Genomic DNA, 16,403 nt, shown 5'->3' with positions numbered 1-16,403 from the left:
TCAAAGAAAAATACATGATTCCTTTTTATATAAAATTCAAAAACAAGCAACATAAAACAATACCTTAAGAGTTAAAGAAAAGCACGTTAAAATTGTAAAGAAAGGCAAGGGAATGGTACATAGAAGATTCAGGATGGGGACTTCCCTGATGGCGCAGTGGTTAGTGGTTAAGAGTCCGCCTGCCAATGCAGGGGATACGGGTTCAAGCCCTGGTCCGGGAAGATCCCACATGCTGCAGAGCAACTAAGCCTGTGCACCACAACTACTGAGCCTGTGTGCCACAACTACTGAGCCCATGCACCTAGAGCCTATGCTCCACAACAAGAGAAGCCACGGCAATGGGAAGGCCGCACACCGCAATGGAGACCAACACAGCCAAAAATAAATAAACAAACAAACAAACATAAAAAAAAAGATTCAGGATGGTGTTTACCTTTATGAGGTAGGAACTGGTATTCAAACATGGAGGGGCACACATGAATTTTAAAGGAAATGGTAATGTCCCATTTCCTAAACTGAGTGCTAGGTATACTTGGATATTTGGTATTTTTATATACCTCACATAATATATATGTAGATATCATACCTATTCAATATTTAATAAAATAAAAAAATAAATTTAAAACCCACCATTGTAGGCAGATTGCTAAAATCGTTCCTCTAACTCATGCCGCCACTCCCACGCCCCGCCCCAGTCTTCACACCTTATATAATCTCCCATAAGGTTTGGGTAGAACCTGTAACTTGCTTCTAGCTAATGGAATATGACACAGGTAATAGATTTTGAGGATGTAACTTAGGTCCCTAATGAGCTGACTTTATATTAATCAAAAGGAAGATTATTCTGGGTAGATCTCGCCTCATCAGGTGAGTCCATTAAAAGAGGGTCTTGAAGGTAAGAGATTCTCCTGTGGGCCCTGAAGCTTCCACAAGCCTTACAGCTGTGAGGAAATAAATCCTGCCCCAAAACTACACGAATTTAGAAGAAGACCCTGAGCCCAGGCCTCAGACAAGACTGGCCCTGACTGACACCTTGATTGCAACTTTGTGACAACATGAGCAGAGGACCCAGTTAAGTCGTGCCTGGACTTCTGACTCATAGAAACCATAAAATAATAAATAGGTGTTGTTTTAATCCACTAAATTTGTGGTAATTTGTTACACAGCATGGAAAACTAATACAAACATTTCTTACAATTTTTATTTCTAAGAAGCAAGATAACTATCATTAATCACTGCACTGCGAAATTAGGCACCCATCATCGCTATAGCGGCCCCATAAGCACAGAATTTTTAACTTCTCTTTAGTTTGGTTGAAGAAGGTAAAAAGTATAATCCTCATAGCTGACAACCTCAAATTAGAACGTTTATGTGTCAGAGAGTAAAAGGGCAATTCATGCTCAAATCATCTTCGTTAAAAAGATAGAAAGCTACCATCAAATCCATTCTTGTCAAATGAACAGATTATCTAAAAACCATAAACAAAACAAAACCCTGAGTTTTGTTTTGTATAGTACAATCAGAAATGTGAGCAGTTCCAAATGATTGTACAGATCATACTGCCTTCCCCTTCAGACTATTCTCAAGTGGAGAATCATTTCTTGATTTCTTTTTATCCTCAAAGCACTGTCTGGCACATAGCAAGTGCTTACAGTGTTGAATAAAGGAACTTCATTTCAAAAGATGATTTGAGGCCCAATAACCTGCCCTTGCCTGTGTTAATGGCAGAACGGAGACTAAGACAAGGGCCTTCTGTCAATTGGGTACTTTCTTCCTACATCAGAATTCAGTTCTTAATTACTGCCAAGCCTCATTAAACACACATACCACACAAATCATTAAAAGACTATTAAATATTCAACAGGATTTTTCATAATATTAATTCTATCTGCCTCACTGTTTGGTGAGCCTGTTTCAGTTCTTACCATTTACTGTACTGCATGATTAACAATTTTCTGTTCCACATCAACTAGAAAATGAAATTACCCTACTGATTGGAGGCAATAACTGTATTTTTTCATTTTCTGAGGTATTTATTAGCCTGATATAGGCAACAACAATCTTTTCCTAGGATAATCAAGAGGAGAGAATCACAGCAGTCAATGCTACCCCTTAAAATGGAGGGCAGCCATTCCTATATTCCTGTTTTAAAATGGCAGTTAATCAATAAATCATTCTTCAAAAGATATGTACCCACAGTAATCTGAATAGTCTGTCTCTTTTGTGACATCTGTTTATTCTTTGTTCTACTTTGAAACATTTCTCTTTGCATGGCCCACCATTAAAAATATTTTAGATTATGTGATAAATATAAAACAGGTAGCAAAAGTTTTATGGCCCCATCTAAATATATACAATTTTTAAAGTCATGTGACAATACTCTAAACATGTTTAATGCTGATTACATAAACTCTTTACTCTTAAGGGGAAAAAGTCCTTGCATTAATACAGAAAATGCACATTTTAGGGAACAGATTCTTAGGAATATAACTAGTTTCAAGGAAATGGTAAGGATCTGCTCTCTCTGCCACACCCTTTCTTTCTTGGCAAAAAATAAATAAAAATGGAAATAGTAGCTGGCTGACTGTTAATTTGAAATAGGAGGATATAACAGTGGGATAAAGGGTGAGACACTAGCATCCCTCATAATTTCTTCTTTATTAGTGAGTAGTTGCCAGGTACGAGATGGGGTGGAGGGTTTATGTTTGATGGTAGCAGTGACCCAGGCTGGGGTCTTACTAACAGGAGTCTGGAAAGGGAGGATCCTATCTCCACTTTATCCTTCCTGCATGGATTCAGCAATCCTCTTCACACATATACCTGATAACTTGATAAAAACAAAATGATAGGGCTTCCCTGGTGGCGCAGTGGTTGAGAGTCCGCCTGCCGATGCGGGGGACACGGGTTCATGCCCCGGTCCGGGAGGATCCCACATGCCGCGGAGCGGCTGGGCCCGTGAGCCATGGCCGCTGGGCCTGCGCGTCCGGAGCCTGTGCTCCGCGGCGGGAGAGGCCACAGCAGTGAGAGGCCCGCGTATCACAAAAAAAAAAAAAAAACAAAATGATAAATGTTCACCAATCTATAAATGTTAAAAAAATGGGGGAGGGGTGTTAATGATCTACTTCCATGTACTATTTATTACTTTAATACTGCCAAATACTTATATATCAGCAGGTTTTTCAAGGTTAAAAGAGGATAAGCCCAAAAAGAAAAGGGAGACCATTGTCACACAAGTCATCATCACGGAGGGAGAATTAAGAAGACTTACCGTTAAGGAAGCAATCCCTTTGTGGTAGAATTTTAAAGACTCAGCAATGCAAGAAAGTGCTGAACAATAATTCTCCTCTTGCAACCCAGTGAGACACTGTTCTGCATGTGAGAACTCTTTCAAACTATTCAGCCAGAAGTAGAAATGTTCTGAGGCAACCTGAGTCAGCAAACTCTGATAAAGCTCTCTGGCCATGTCGTGATTACCCTAAGAAAAAAAAGCGGGGGGAGGATAATGAGGTTCTTACACTTGAATTAGTTGATGTAGCAGCTAAAAAAGAAACCTAAACCTTGGATATGTTTTAACAATCACTCCTCACATTATAACTCTGTGAGACTCAGTCTAAGTATTTCTTCAGAGAAAACATGCTGAGCTGCTTTTATGTAACATAATGACTGAAGTTCTTTACCAAAACAGTTCCAAAGAGAAAATGAATGGAAGTAACTATAACCCATGTCTAGAATTTTAGTTCAAAATATAGAAAGTATAAATACTTATTGTAGGTCATTTTGTATGAGCTATTTAGTGGGCTGGGGAGAACTCCAGTTAAGTTCCATCAAGCAATTACCAAGAGGAGCACTGCGCCCTCTGGAAATGACTGAGGGAAGGGTAGTTGTGGGAGGATGTGAATGCCTTTTAATGCCGGGGGGGCGAGGGATTCTCACTGTCTTGCAGTGCTTGGATACTTGGGTATAATAAAGAAATATCCTGTCAATAGTGCTTCTCCCATTTGAGAAACACTGCAAAATGTGAACATGTGCTTCAATCACCTAGAATAATGCTTCTCAAATTTTGTTCTCTGGACTTATCCCCAAAGAATTTCTATACTATCCAAGCCCTGTATTTCCTCTCAAACAAAATTAATAAAAATAGTTAGGCTTTCCATATGGTTGAGAGGGAACAGAATACTAAAACTTTCCTGTTTCCACATAAGAATGATAAAGTTGGAGAGGGAAAGGGAAGAACGACATGGTGTACCGAAAGGGGAGAATATAAACGTGGGTGGGAGGGAGCTGTGCTTACAGGAGAGCACAGGACAAAATGAAAGTGCTGCTAACAACCTACAGCCAGAAAGAGCTCATATTTTTGGAATTCCCATGGAACTTCCCCATAACAACATATATACCATTCCCTGTGTATATGTTAAAAATTAGGTCCTTTCCTTCATCATCTTTTAATCCTATGACTAAAAAGTACTTCTGGGCTTCCCTGGTGGTGCAGTGGTTGAGAGTCCACCTGCCAATGCAGGGGACACGGGTTCGTGCCCCAGTCCAGGAAGATCCCACATGCCACGGAGCGGCTGGGCCCGTGAGCCATGGCCGCTGAGCCTGTGCGTCTGGAGCCTGTGCTCCGCAATGGTAGAGGCCACAACAGTGAGAGGCCCACGTACCGTTAAAAAAAAAAAAAAGTACTTCTACCTTCATCTTTAGTTTTGACTAGGAGTAACAATCACACAAACCTAAGGTTCGTAATCTGCCATTTTCACCAATCCATTTCACATAGAATAGTAATACATACCATTCGGGATGCCTGTCTGGCAATTCGGTATACAGTCCATCCATTGGAGACGCTTTCAAGCTGCTGCTTAATTACTGCCTTTACTTCAGCAGACAGTGCTTTCTGACTGGCTACAAAAATCACAGTGGCCAAGCTCACCTAACATCGAGCAAGAAGTAAGAAAGTCAAGAAGATCATTAACTCTATGCAATGTCAAAGATAACTTTACCCAAAAGGGTGAAAAACTAATTACAGCCTATCAAAAAAGAAAAAAATTTATCTTCTTTTGACATTTATAAAATTTCCACTTTATTCCTTTGCTCAGAGCATTGTGTGTAACAGCAAATAATTAGAAACAATGCCCATAAATATGGATAAACTATGATATAATCATAGTTTATGAAATGAAATGAAATACTGAAATGAAATACTATAGAGCAGTGAAGTGGATAAGCTAGAAATACACTGATCAGTATAGACGATTCACACAAAACAGGCAAAAATAGGTAAAATGCAAAAGATTACATGCAGTATGAGAACACAAAGTTAAAAATATGCCAAAATATTGCATATCACTTAGGATATATACTAAGGTAGTAAATATATAACAACATGCATGGGAATGACAAACACCAAATTCGGGAGAGTGGTTACCTATCCTGATAGGAAGGAAGACGACACTATCAGAGAGATACACAGTGGGGTACAAGTCAAGTGTACTAGTAACACTTTTTTCTTAACCTAGGTGATGGATGCAAAAGCTTTCATCATATTATTCCTTATGTGTTTTTGAATATTATGTTTCATAATTTAAAGTTGCTTTAAAGTAGTACTAAGAAATAAGCAATAAAAAACATTAATTGAAAATGCTGCTTCAATGAAAAATAAACTTGGCTAACTGCTTCTCAGTATTCCAAAGCTGATACATACAAGGATCCATACATACTGTGATAACTGCCTGATTCTCACGACCACTGCCACTTAAGTCATCTGGGTAACCTTTCCTGATAGCAAATGATGAAATGGGGGCAATCTGTTACACAATGCCCCCTGCAAGATTAAACATAAAATGGGCTTGAGTAAGTAATTTCACTAAGTTTTTTTCCCAAGCCATAAAGTCAGATGATCACAAACAATATGGAGTGGCTACTTTAAAGCTTACATATAATTTATGCATATTTAGAACGTAGTCTACTCTCAGCCCTGGAGAACTTTCAACTAAACATTATTATCCAGCTTCTACACCTTCTGTTTTTTTCTAAGCATGTATCTTTCCCAGCCCCAGGATTGTACTGAAACCTAAACTGGATCCTAAACAGCTAAAGAGGTCCTGGATTGGCAAACAGGAATTGGGTTAATTTATGGTCACTGATATCACTAGGTCTTTAACTTACATTTTTGGAAGTACAATACACAGTTTGGTTCATTATTTATTTGCTTTGTATAAAAAAGAAAAACACGTTCATTTTCATTTTGTCCTTTGTAATAAAACAAAAATATCAGATTGAAGGCTTTGGCTACACTAAGCTGATTTGACAGGGCTTAGGAAGAAAGCAGTTTCACATGTGAACTAAATAGGGCTTTCTATACCAAAAGCGGAAATGGTAAAAAGCTCCAGGTCCCAACTCTATTTTGACTTCGGCGTGCCCTTGGTCTTAGCTAATTACTTTAACCTGTGGAATTCTGAAAGTAATTCCCACTAGACCAGATCCTATTCGTCCACAGCAGGTTCAAAAAGTGGCTCCTTACCAGAAGTTCTTGTTGCTTGTCTGTGGCTGATCGTCCGATCACCTTGTAGAGCTCCATGAGGTCACCGAGCATTCCATCGCCCAACACAGGCAGCTGCATGGCAATGGCGGCCAGGCAGTGGCACATCAGGATCCGGGCAGCGTCCTGAGCACTGTGCAACTGAGTCAACAAGGTCTCAACTACAGACTGGCTGAGATGGGGCCTACCCTTGGCCAACTTCACCATACAATTCAGAGCGATCTGCATATTGAATGGAAAATGAACCAGTTACATTCTGAAGGTATGAAGTGAAGCTTTAAAGAAAGTAACTCTCTACAAGTAACTAGGAAAAATCAAGGAAAAGGGTTTTTTGTAGGCATGACATTTTTCTTCATAAGAAACACATGACATTGAATCCCATATTAAGATCTGCAAGTGTGCCATGTTTAAAACTAAAATAATACGACAGGATGGTACATTAAACACTCATTTTAATCTAAGACTATTCAGTCTAAGACTTGAGAAGAACATCATAAGGAATAATGCTGAAAAGGCCAAATAAATGCCAAACTGAATGTCATATTACTGCACTTTCATTACTTTTCAAGAACTGCTTCTAAAGTGTGGTTTGTAAACTTACCCATAACGGCACCTCCTAGGATGCTAATTAAAATATAGATTCTTGGGCCCTATCCATCCCAAACTTAATGAATTAAACTTTTTTTTTTTTTCTGGTGTTTGGGTTACTGAAAGTTTGCAGTTTAAAAAAGGTGCCCTAGGTGACTTCGGCACACTGAAGTGGGGAGGAGGCTTCTAATTTTCTCTTATTTCTCAACAGAAATCTATATATCAGTTGGTCTCAGAGCTTCTATTCAGGCCAGTTAATCACATCCCTAATATCCCAGCCATCAAAACTAAAAACCCAGAAGTCCTCTAACTAACATAGCCAACAGGTTGCTAAACCTACTCATTTCTACTTTTGTCAAGTCTCTAATACCCATCTATTTAGCTCCCTTTCATTCTCTCTACTACAACATAAATGTCTCCCTAATTCCAATCTCTTGAAAAGATGGGCCCATTAATTCATCCTTCACGCTACAGCCATGTAGCTTTCAGTGTGTTAGGAAGAATAATCATGTCTTTAGGGTCTGACAGACCCAGAGTTTAAGGTCAGCTTGCCCTTGACTGACTAAGTGTCTGTGAACAAGTTATTTTATCTCTCTGAGACTTAATTTCCTCATGACCATAAGAGGAATACAAATTTCACTAGTTAGGGTTATTGTAAACAGTGGAAGATGTATATGCAAGCCTTCAACAAAGTTTGGTACATAACAGACATATTTAAATAACAATAATAGCTACAACAAAAGTTACAGAATCAAGCCAAAGTTCCTCAGCCTGACATTTGATATCCCCCATGATCGAGCTACAAACTACTTTCTAATCTCCCTTTACATCAACCAGCCACAGTCGGCTACTTATCATTATTCCAACATAACAGGTACATTTCTGCTTTCCTGTCTTTCATAACAGTGGTCCCTCAGGTTCAAATGATCCTTCCTCAATACTGAAATTCTACCCCATCTTTCAAGGCTTAATTCATATGACATCTACTTGTTCAAGTCTTCCCTAATATTCTTAGTTGAAATTAATCACTCCCCACTCTGTCCTCTCAATTAGAATTGCACTTTTGTTTATACTACCAGAGAACTTGCGACATTCTGCTTGGTATTACAACCCCTTATATAAATATTAGTATCCTCTTATGGAGAGCTCCTCCAACAAAGGGACTTTTCTTGACCATCCATGTATGTCACACTGTGCTGAGTCCAGTGTTTTACTGACACCTATGATTGGTGGGAAAGGTTTTGGTTTGCTTTCTTCCTTTCTTTTTAAACTTTTAAAATAAATGTGTTGTGGTTCCTAAGGGATTCTGTGGACTTGCCAATCACATGTTGCCTACTTCCTTCACCACCCCTTGATTATCAGCTTTTATTTACTGGTACTAGTATCTTTACTGTACATCACTATGACCACATCATACCTTTTCTTAACATGCTAAAATAAGTCATGACTTCCCTCAAGCCATACCTTAGACAAGCTATAATTCTTATATTCTCCAATGTCTACTTAATAGCCTTTTACTTCTATTAATTCTTAATTATTTTGTACCATCAAAAATTATATTTTATGTTTCAATCCAATAATAGTCTCATTTTAAAAAATTTTAACTACCTCTAAGATGATTCTATAATTAAGTGAAAGTGAAAAGCCCTTAAAACTAGGGCTTCTATACTCTAGAAATTAATACACACACATTTATGAGTTTGACTGCAGTAATTTCATCAGTTCTTTGTGATCTTATCAGTGTTACCTTAGATTATAAACTTCAAAAGTGCAGGAGCTGTCTATTTAACTTTACATTATCTAGGACCATCATATGTATCTATTACAACTTAATAAATACTTTCAACTGACAGCAAAATAGGCCAAAGCTCAAACATTTACCTCGTCTATATTTTAGAATAACAATAGTCAAAATGCTAGTTTTGAAAGTGAAGATCAAGGGCAAATATTTGTTTAAGACAGGAGTTGACAAACTCTTGCACTTGGGCCAAATCCTCCCTGTTTTTGTAAATAAAATTTTATTGGAACACAGCCACACCGTCACCCTTCCTTTTTTTTAAAAAAAACAAAAAAAAAAAACACCACATTGTCCATGGCTACTTTTTCCTACAATAGTAGAACTGAGCAGTTGTGACAAAGAGTGCACTGTCTGCAAAACTTAAAATATTTACTATCTGAACCTTTACAAAGAGATTGCCAATCCACACTTTAGGTAATGAAGACAGGCATTATATTAAAATAACTGATGTTTTCACCTTTAAAGTGGCTTGAGCACCTGGGCTATCATCTTCACTACAAAGTACCAGAAGGGATTCCAGGCCAAAGACAGCATCTTGTTCCAGTGCCAAAAGGTCTATAGGAAAAACACTAATATTTTTTAGCGGTCAAGCAGAGAAGATTAAATACACACACATACACACACACACACACACACACACACACACACTTAGAAGAAAACATTACGGAGTCTAAAACATAGGAAATACTTCAATGCATAAAGCTAACCTTCCTGAAAAAGTACATGTGGCATTACTTCTAAAATGCAAAGGCTATCTTTAGACTTGTATATTTACACTACTTTATTGAAGATTATAAAAATATATACATTGTATCAAGCCAAAAAGCTTCTGCACAGAGAAGAAAACCATTAACAAAATGAAAAGGCAAGCTGCTGAATGGGAGAAGATATTTGCAAATCATATATCTGATAAGGGGTTAATATTTTAAATATATTAAGAACTCATACAACTCAACAGCACAATAACTCAATCTGATTACAAAATGGACAGAGAATCTGAACAGACTTCTTTCCAAAGATGACATACAGATAGGCAACAGATACAGGAAAAGATGCTTAACATCACTAATTATTAGGGAAATGCAAATCAAAATCACAATGAAGGATCACCTCACACCTTGTAAAATGTTTATTATAAAAAAGATAGGAAATAACAAGTGTTGGCAAGGATGTAAAGAAAAGGAAACCCTTGTGTACTGTTGGTGGGAATATAAATTGGTGTAGCCACAACAGAAAACAGTATGAAGGTTCCTCAAAAAATTAAAAATAGAACTATTATATGATCCAGCAATTCCACTTTTGAGTATGCACCTGAAGAAGACAAAAATATTAACTCAAAAAGATATGTGTAGGTCTTCTCTGGTGGCACAGTGGTTGAGAGTCCGCCTGCCGATGCAGGGGACACGGGTTCATGCCCCGGTCCGGGAAGATCCCACATGTCGCGAAGCGGCTGGGCCCGTGAGTCATGGCCGCTGGGCCTGCGCGTCCAGAGCCTGTGCTCTGCAACGGGAGAGGCCACAGCGGTGAGAGGCCCGCGTACCGCAAAAAAAAAAAAAAAAAAAAAAAAAGTGTACTCTCATGTTTTGTTTTGTTTTGTTTTGTTTTTGCGGTAATCATGAACACGTGTCCCCTGTATCAGCAGGCAGACTCTCAACCACTGCGCCACCAGGGAAGCCCTACTTAGCCAGTTTTTAAAAAAGAAGGAAATCCTGTCATTTGTGACAATGGATGGACCTTGAGGGCATTATGCTAAGTGAAATAAGTTAGACACAGAAAACCAAATACTTGATGATCTCACTTAAATGTGGAATCCAGAACAAAGTAACACCAAGCTCATAGATACAGAGAACAGACTGGTGGTTGCCAGAGGCCGGGGGTAGGAGGTTGGGGGTGGGCAAAATGGGTGAAGGAGGTGGAAAGGTGCAAACTTCCAGTTATAAAATGAGTAAGTTATGGGAATGTAATGTAAACCTTGGTGACTATAGTCAATAATACTGTACTGCATATTTGAAAATTGTCAGGAGAGTAGATCCTAAAAGTTCTCATCACAAGAAAAAAAAACTTTACAATGACAATGTATGGTGACTAGATTTATTGTGGTGATCATTTCACAATATATAGAAATATTGAATCATTATGTTGTACACCTGAAACTAATATTTTTTTAAATACACACACATACATTAAACCAAGATATAAAGCCACAAAGGTATAAATAAAGCCTAACTGAAACAGTGTCACCAGCTTAGCTAAGGAAAAAACTAGCAAACCATGTACCATGTGTCAATCTTCCAAACAAGACATAAATTATGCAGGTCCATTTTCACCTAGGATGCAGCTTCCTCACGAAAGTGGAACTACTTTTAGGAAATAATCAAGACCCCACTTAATCTTATAAATGTTTTAAGTCAGATCATAAAGAAATGAACCCTTTAGATATCTCATGTAATATCAGTACTATATCATCTTTTCACTACCTTTGGGCTAAAATTTCTCTAAAGTTTCTAGAAAGTTCTGAATAAATTACTTAACCACATTTAGGTTAATGTATGTTAGCTTTGGGATTTCCCTGGTGACGCAGTGGTTAAGAATCCACCTGCCAATGTAGGGACACAGGTTTGCGCCCTGGTCCGAGAAGATCTCACATGCCATGGAGCAACTAAGCCTGTGTGCCACAACTACTGAGCCTGTGCTCAGAGCCTATGAGCCACAACTACTGAGCTCGCATGCCACAACTATGGAAGCCTGCACGCCTAGAGCCCGTGCTCCACAAGAGAAGCCACCGCAATGAAAAGCCCGAGCACCACAACGACGAGTATCTCCCGCTCACCACAACTAGAGAAAGCCTGCACACTGCAATGAAGACCCAATGCAGCCAAAAATAAATGAATGAATGAATAAATAAATAAATGAATATGTCAGCTTTGAGGACATACAGCAATTTGCTGTGTTAAATGATACAAAATACTTATTACTATGGAAAAATAAAACAAGATTAGTTATTCAAATCAGAATCAACATACAACTTAAAGAAATGTCTCCTGAGTTAGTGTAGGGGCTTGGCAAACAATGTCCAGTGAAGGTCAGGTTGCTAGGAAAACAAAGGCATTAGTAACAAGCAGTGCTGAAGCCTGGTGGGGATAAGAGGGACTGCTGATCCTTAACAAAGATCAAAATAAGCACTGAAACAGATGAAACATCCAAAATGCACTTCCTGTGTTTGAACACCAGCATGAACTTCTTTAAGTGTTTAGGTCAAAAGACGTTAGGAATACAATAAAATATACGCATTATTTTCTATGCACATCCTTCTTGATTGTGCAAATCATTTAATGCTATAGATACCTAGAGATAAACTCCATGAAAATTTAATTTGCATTGCTCTGTTAATTCATTTGCCCCTAGGTGAAACTGTTATTTAAACTACTCGATAACTTCATGTTTTTTTTCCCCTAAACTTTCTAGGTTTTTTTTTTTTACAGGTGAACAAACTAATACCACTGGATAGTTATAAGCAAAGGTAAGCAATGGGAGGAAATGGGCAATGCTCCATAAAATCTTTCAATTCCGCAATCCCAATCCTAAAGTCCTCATTTAAAAAAAAAAATAAATTTATTTATTTTATTTATTTATTTTTGGCTGTGTTGGGTCTTTACTGCTGCTCGCAGGCTTTTTCTAATTGTGGTGAGCGGGAGCTACTCTTCATTGCGGTGCGCAGGCTTCTCATTGTGGTGGTTTCTCTTGTTGCGGAGCACGGGCTCTAGGCACGTGGGCTCAGTAGTTGTGGCTTGCGGGCTCTAGAGCACAGGCTCAGTAGTTATGGAGCATGGCTTAGTTGCTCCGCGGCACGTGGGATCTTCCCGGACCAGGGCTCAAACCCATGTCCCCTGCATTGGCAGGTGGATTCTCAACCACTGCGCCACCAGGGAAGCCCCATTTTTTTTTTTCCCCCAAAGGATTTCTCAGTCTTGAGAAAATCTGCCCGAAGAACATTCAAGAGGAGGCAACCAAAAGATAAAAGCACACAGGCTAAAAATAATAAGGGATTAAAAAACCAAATACACACAGGATTCTGGTCAAACTCCAATCTAAAAGTTTATACATAATATCAGTCTTGATCAAACCTACCTTTTTCTTGACAAGAGACAGTAATATTAGTTAGGACTCTCACTCCATGAGCTGCAATGCCCCTGTTATTATGGTAACAGCACTCTTGGGCTAATTTGACTAAATCAGAGGATCTAGGGGAAGAACCCACATTTCCTAAACAAGAAGAGAAAAGGAGTACAGATTTATTTCATTTATAGAGTTCAAAAGCAGTTCATTTTAGAGGTTCATATTTATCATTTTCAAGAGAAAATCTCTAACAATAAATTTCAACAAAATTTTCTACCTCTACCCCATGATCAATATACATCACCATTTCTTTTTCTCCTGTCAAGGTACCTAGAATAAGTATATGCTAATAGTTTTGTAATGATTAAAATCTAAAATCAATATACTTTCCCACAAAAATATTAATAAAAACTGACTAAAGAATACAGCAGGGGCTTCCCTGGTGGCACAGTGGTTGAGAGTCCGCCTGCCGATGCAGGGGATGCGGGTTCGTGCCCCGGTCTGGGAAGATCCCACATGCCGGGTAGTGGCTGGGCCCATGAGCCATGGCCACTAAGCCTGTGCCTCTCAACGGGAGAGGCCACAACAGTGAGAGGTCTGCGTACCGCAAAAAAAAAAAAAAAAAGAATACAGCAAAAGCCAAAACAACTATAGATTGTATCTTGGGCATTCAAATAATCTCTCAATAAAATGGAGTCATTACAAGGCTTCTTGTCAAATAAAACCTTACATTCAAGAGAGGAGAGAAACAAAAGTTTTAAGTTTGCTGTTCCCACTTCAATTGCTGGCACATAGTTATACTACAAAAGGTTTATATAAGAATTTATTATTTTAGAGCTAGAAAGGACCTGGGGATCATCTGATTCAACAACCTATTTTTACAGAAGAAACTGAAGCCTGAAGATTTTAAGCATTTTGCCATGGAAGTCATAAAATCTGTTAGTTATGCACTGGCCTTGTGCTCTACATGTTGTTCTATCCTATAGTTGCAGTAACTTTTAAAAGTCACACCTGAAATTCTGTAACATAAGGTTTATGTTGTGAATGTTTTTATTTATAGTAGAGAAGCTCTCAGTTATAAGTGAGTGAGCTTCAGGAAGAATCAGGAGATTAAAGCTCATTCAACTTCTCAGCGGGGTCTCTCATTCCTGTCTTCCTTTCCCCTGCTTATTTTTCCATGATTCCTGTCAACTGCAATCTTTTACACCAAGGGCGATCATATTTTGTGAGGTTTGAAAAGGACACTATTATAAATAACAACAGGCAAAAACCAAGACTATCTCAGGCAATATGGGACATATGGTCACCTTATTGATTTCCAGCTTGACATAAAAGTACTAGCTTAGGTAAAACCTCAGTGCTTTTTAAATAGGCAAAACATTTGAAAGATGAACCTATGAGTTCTCTTTACAAAACCATGGAAATTGTAATTTCCTCCATTCTTTTTCTTGCCCACGTGATATGGACAATGCAGACTCATCTATAAATTTACAAACATGTTTTGGAACTTACTTTTTTCCTTTGTTTTTCTCATCAAGATATTAAAGAAAACTTGGGGAAAAAAACAGAAAAACCCAAAGAAAAAGACAAAAATCATCCCCAAACCCACAAACCAGCATGACCTTATTACTAACTTTCAGGAATACTTTAAAAAATCTTTTTCCCCCATGCACACCAATACAATTTAAAAATTCATATATAATCAGGATAAGTAGATACTTCCAATTTCTACTTTTAAAATATAATATTTGTGAGCATTTTTCTATGTCAATTGTTTTTGGAATAAAATTATTATTTTCAATTTTTTTACTCAGAAACAATTTACTAAGATAAATTCACAGTGTTCAAAAGGTTCAACCAATAGCAGAAAAAGGTAGAAAGTCAGTAAGAGAAAAGTCTTCCTCATCCACCTAATGTTATATTTCTTGTGCATCATTCCAAAGAGTATAAAACAACAAAAAACTTTAGCCTTAAGTCTGCTATGTAAGCAAGCTCCTCACAGGGCATTAACAAACGCATTTTGGAGTTAAATCATATTAAACAGGCAACTAGGAAAGCATTATTGACCTGGGGTAAAGTTTTATTTTAATCATTTTCCAGAAGGATAACATATGCCTAAAAGGAAGCACATGACATTTGCTTTTAAAATTCACCACCGCTTGGCCTTTGAAATACACTTAAATCCAAAGGGCATTTTAAGTCAGACATACAAAAGCAAACCAGCTATTTTAAGCACCCTCAAAAATACTGTTTCATCCACATATAATGCAAAAAAGGGCAAATCGAGAAAAACTATAGTGTTAAGATCAAAGATGCAAGATTTCATTATCTTAGGAATTAGTTAAGAAATCATTTTCAAAGAAATTCCTAACATATAACCATATGAAATAGACACCTTTCCTGATTTAAAGCTTTACAGAGGAAACGACTTGAAATATCAATATGAATAAAGGATTAGCATGTTATCCATATATTATCTCCTTTCTTCTCTTTACCTGAAGCTATGCTGAAGTAATGTTTGACGGCGATGGTCCCTGACAGCGTGGAAAGAACAGACAACATCCCAAGTTTCAAGCTGTCATAAGGAGTCTGGAGGGCACATTCACAGAGTGCCTGAAATGCAGTAGAGAAAGGAATACAGAAGTTAAAACATGAGTATACCTTAAAATTGTCTACTCGTTTTAAATTTTCTAGCCTTTAGAAAAATTATATCCTTTTTTCCATGATAAAAAACTTCAAACTGCCACAGCCAAGAGGAACCTTAGGAGACATATTAGCTAAATATAATGTTGTATCCTACATGGGATCTGGAACAAAAAAAAGACACTGGGTAAAAACTAAAGAAATCAGAACAGAGTAGAGCTTTGGTTAATAATAATAATGTACCAATATTGGTTCACTGAGTGTAACAAATATACCATACTCATGTAAAATATCAATAATTGGGGAAACTGGATGTGGGTATGTGGGAGTCCTTTGTACTACAGTCTCCATTTTTCTGTAGATCTATACCTATTCTAAAAAATAAAGTTTATTAAATAAAGTAATCATGAATGACTTTTTATTAAGATCACTATGAATTATGTACTATTTAGTCCTCACAAGCAGAACCTCCAATATATTTTGCTTACCTGACAGATATTAGTTCATATATATGTGTGTGTGTGTGTGTGTGTGTGTGTGTATATATACATATATATATATATATTTTTTTTAAATAAGAGAGTGTAGCATTCTATCTAGCTAATAAGTGAGTGAGCTATCCTCCTTCATTTCAGGTCATTTACTCTACTCTTGACTAAGGTGATCTGAAGTATTACCAAAATCAAGATGCTAGGTTTTTTTTCACTGTAGTTAACCTTGAATATG

The 16,403-nt window shown here is 37.6% G+C and overlaps 1 protein-coding gene across 3 annotated transcripts in view; it reads right to left on the bottom strand.

The window, feature by feature from the left end:
- INTS7 (integrator complex subunit 7) overlaps positions 1–16,403 on the bottom strand; it is an 88,826-nt gene that overhangs the window by 33,851 nt on the left and 38,572 nt on the right. For all 3 annotated transcript variants that reach the window (XM_059076073.2, XM_067032112.1, XM_067032115.1), the window contains exons 8-13: positions 15,530–15,647; positions 13,047–13,181; positions 9,376–9,473; positions 6,515–6,754; positions 4,787–4,924; positions 3,269–3,475 (exon numbers count right to left, since the gene is read on the bottom strand). In XM_059076073.2, coding sequence (XP_058932056.1) covers positions 3,269–3,475; positions 4,787–4,924; positions 6,515–6,754; positions 9,376–9,473; positions 13,047–13,181; positions 15,530–15,647 — 936 coding nt within the window. The remainder of the gene's footprint in view (positions 1–3,268; positions 3,476–4,786; positions 4,925–6,514; positions 6,755–9,375; positions 9,474–13,046; positions 13,182–15,529; positions 15,648–16,403) is intronic.

Source organism: Kogia breviceps, chromosome 1 (genome assembly GCF_026419965.1).
Source record: "Kogia breviceps isolate mKogBre1 chromosome 1, mKogBre1 haplotype 1, whole genome shotgun sequence".
Taxonomy (NCBI): domain Eukaryota; kingdom Metazoa; phylum Chordata; class Mammalia; order Artiodactyla; family Physeteridae; genus Kogia; species Kogia breviceps.
The sequence above is the reverse complement of the archived record's forward strand: the minus strand, read 5'-3'. Positions and strand labels throughout refer to the sequence as shown.